The 903-nt window shown below is 58.5% G+C and overlaps 1 protein-coding gene across 1 annotated transcript; it reads right to left on the bottom strand.

The window, feature by feature from the left end:
- Window positions 1-17: 17 nt before the first annotated feature.
- Window positions 18-881, bottom strand: NGA_0635700 (p-type h+-atpase; the record flags this gene model as incomplete). Its single annotated transcript, XM_005855673.1, has 2 exons — window positions 18-60; window positions 238-881. The coding sequence occupies 2 exons, from the start codon at window positions 879-881 to the stop codon at window positions 18-20; spliced, it is 687 nt and encodes a 228-aa protein (XP_005855735.1).
- Between the last annotated feature and the right edge of the window lie 22 nt (window positions 882-903).

The following is a 903-nucleotide window of genomic DNA, read 5'->3' as shown; positions in this document are numbered from 1 at the left end:
GGAGAGACCGGGCTTGGTCAAGACGATGTCTGCGGCAGCACGGGCGGCATCCGTAGCACCCTGCACAGCCACACCCACATCCGCGCGCTGCAGGGCAGGAGCGTCGTTGACACCATCACCAGTCATACCAGTCTGGGAAGAAAGGGGAAAAAGGGGATGGAATAAAGGAGATGGGTTTCCCCCAAAAGTGGCACACATGAGGAAGGAAATAGGTGTGACCATATTCTTACCTTGTACCCGCCGCGGCGGAGAACCTCGACGATCAAAAATTTGTGCTCGGGGAAAACCTGGGCAAAACCAGACGTCTCCTCTACGTAGGAAAAGAAATCCATCAGATTCGCGGGCGCTTTTCGGTCTTCGCCCAGCTTGGGCAATTTCCCAGCGTTCTCGATGTGCGTGCCCATCCCCAACTGACGCGCGGTTTCCTTGGCGATCAAGAGGTGGTCGCCTGTGATCATTTTCACCTCCACGCCAAAGTCTCGCGCCCGGTCGATCGTGTCTTTGGTGTCGGGGCGGGGGGGGTCCAAGAAAGTCAAGAGCCCAATCAGTTCCCAAGGGCCGTCCGCGCTGCCCTTGGTCTTGGCCACGGCCAAAGAACGAATGCCACGCTCTCCCAACCCTTCCACGTCTTTTTCGCATTGCTCGATTACGCTCGCCTGGGCGGTCTGATCCAACAAGCCCATGATAATATGCGGGGCACCCTTGCTGACCTTGAAGGTCTCGCCGCTGGGCAATCGGATGGTCCCCTCCGTGCGCTTGATGGTGGGGTCAAAAGGCATGTAGTCAATCTGTTGCACGTCCGCCAAGGATTTCAAGTCCGCTGCGCCGTGGACCAGGGTGTCAAGGGCGTCACGGGCGGGCTCGTTCCACTTGGAGGCCATTGCCGCGAATCGCAACGCCGTA

Source organism: Nannochloropsis gaditana (genome assembly GCF_000240725.1).
Source record: "Nannochloropsis gaditana CCMP526 unplaced genomic scaffold scaffold140, whole genome shotgun sequence".
NCBI lineage: Eukaryota > Eustigmatophyceae > Eustigmatales > Monodopsidaceae > Microchloropsis > Microchloropsis gaditana.
Note: the sequence above shows the minus strand (reverse complement) of the source record. Positions and strands in the feature narration are given on the sequence as shown.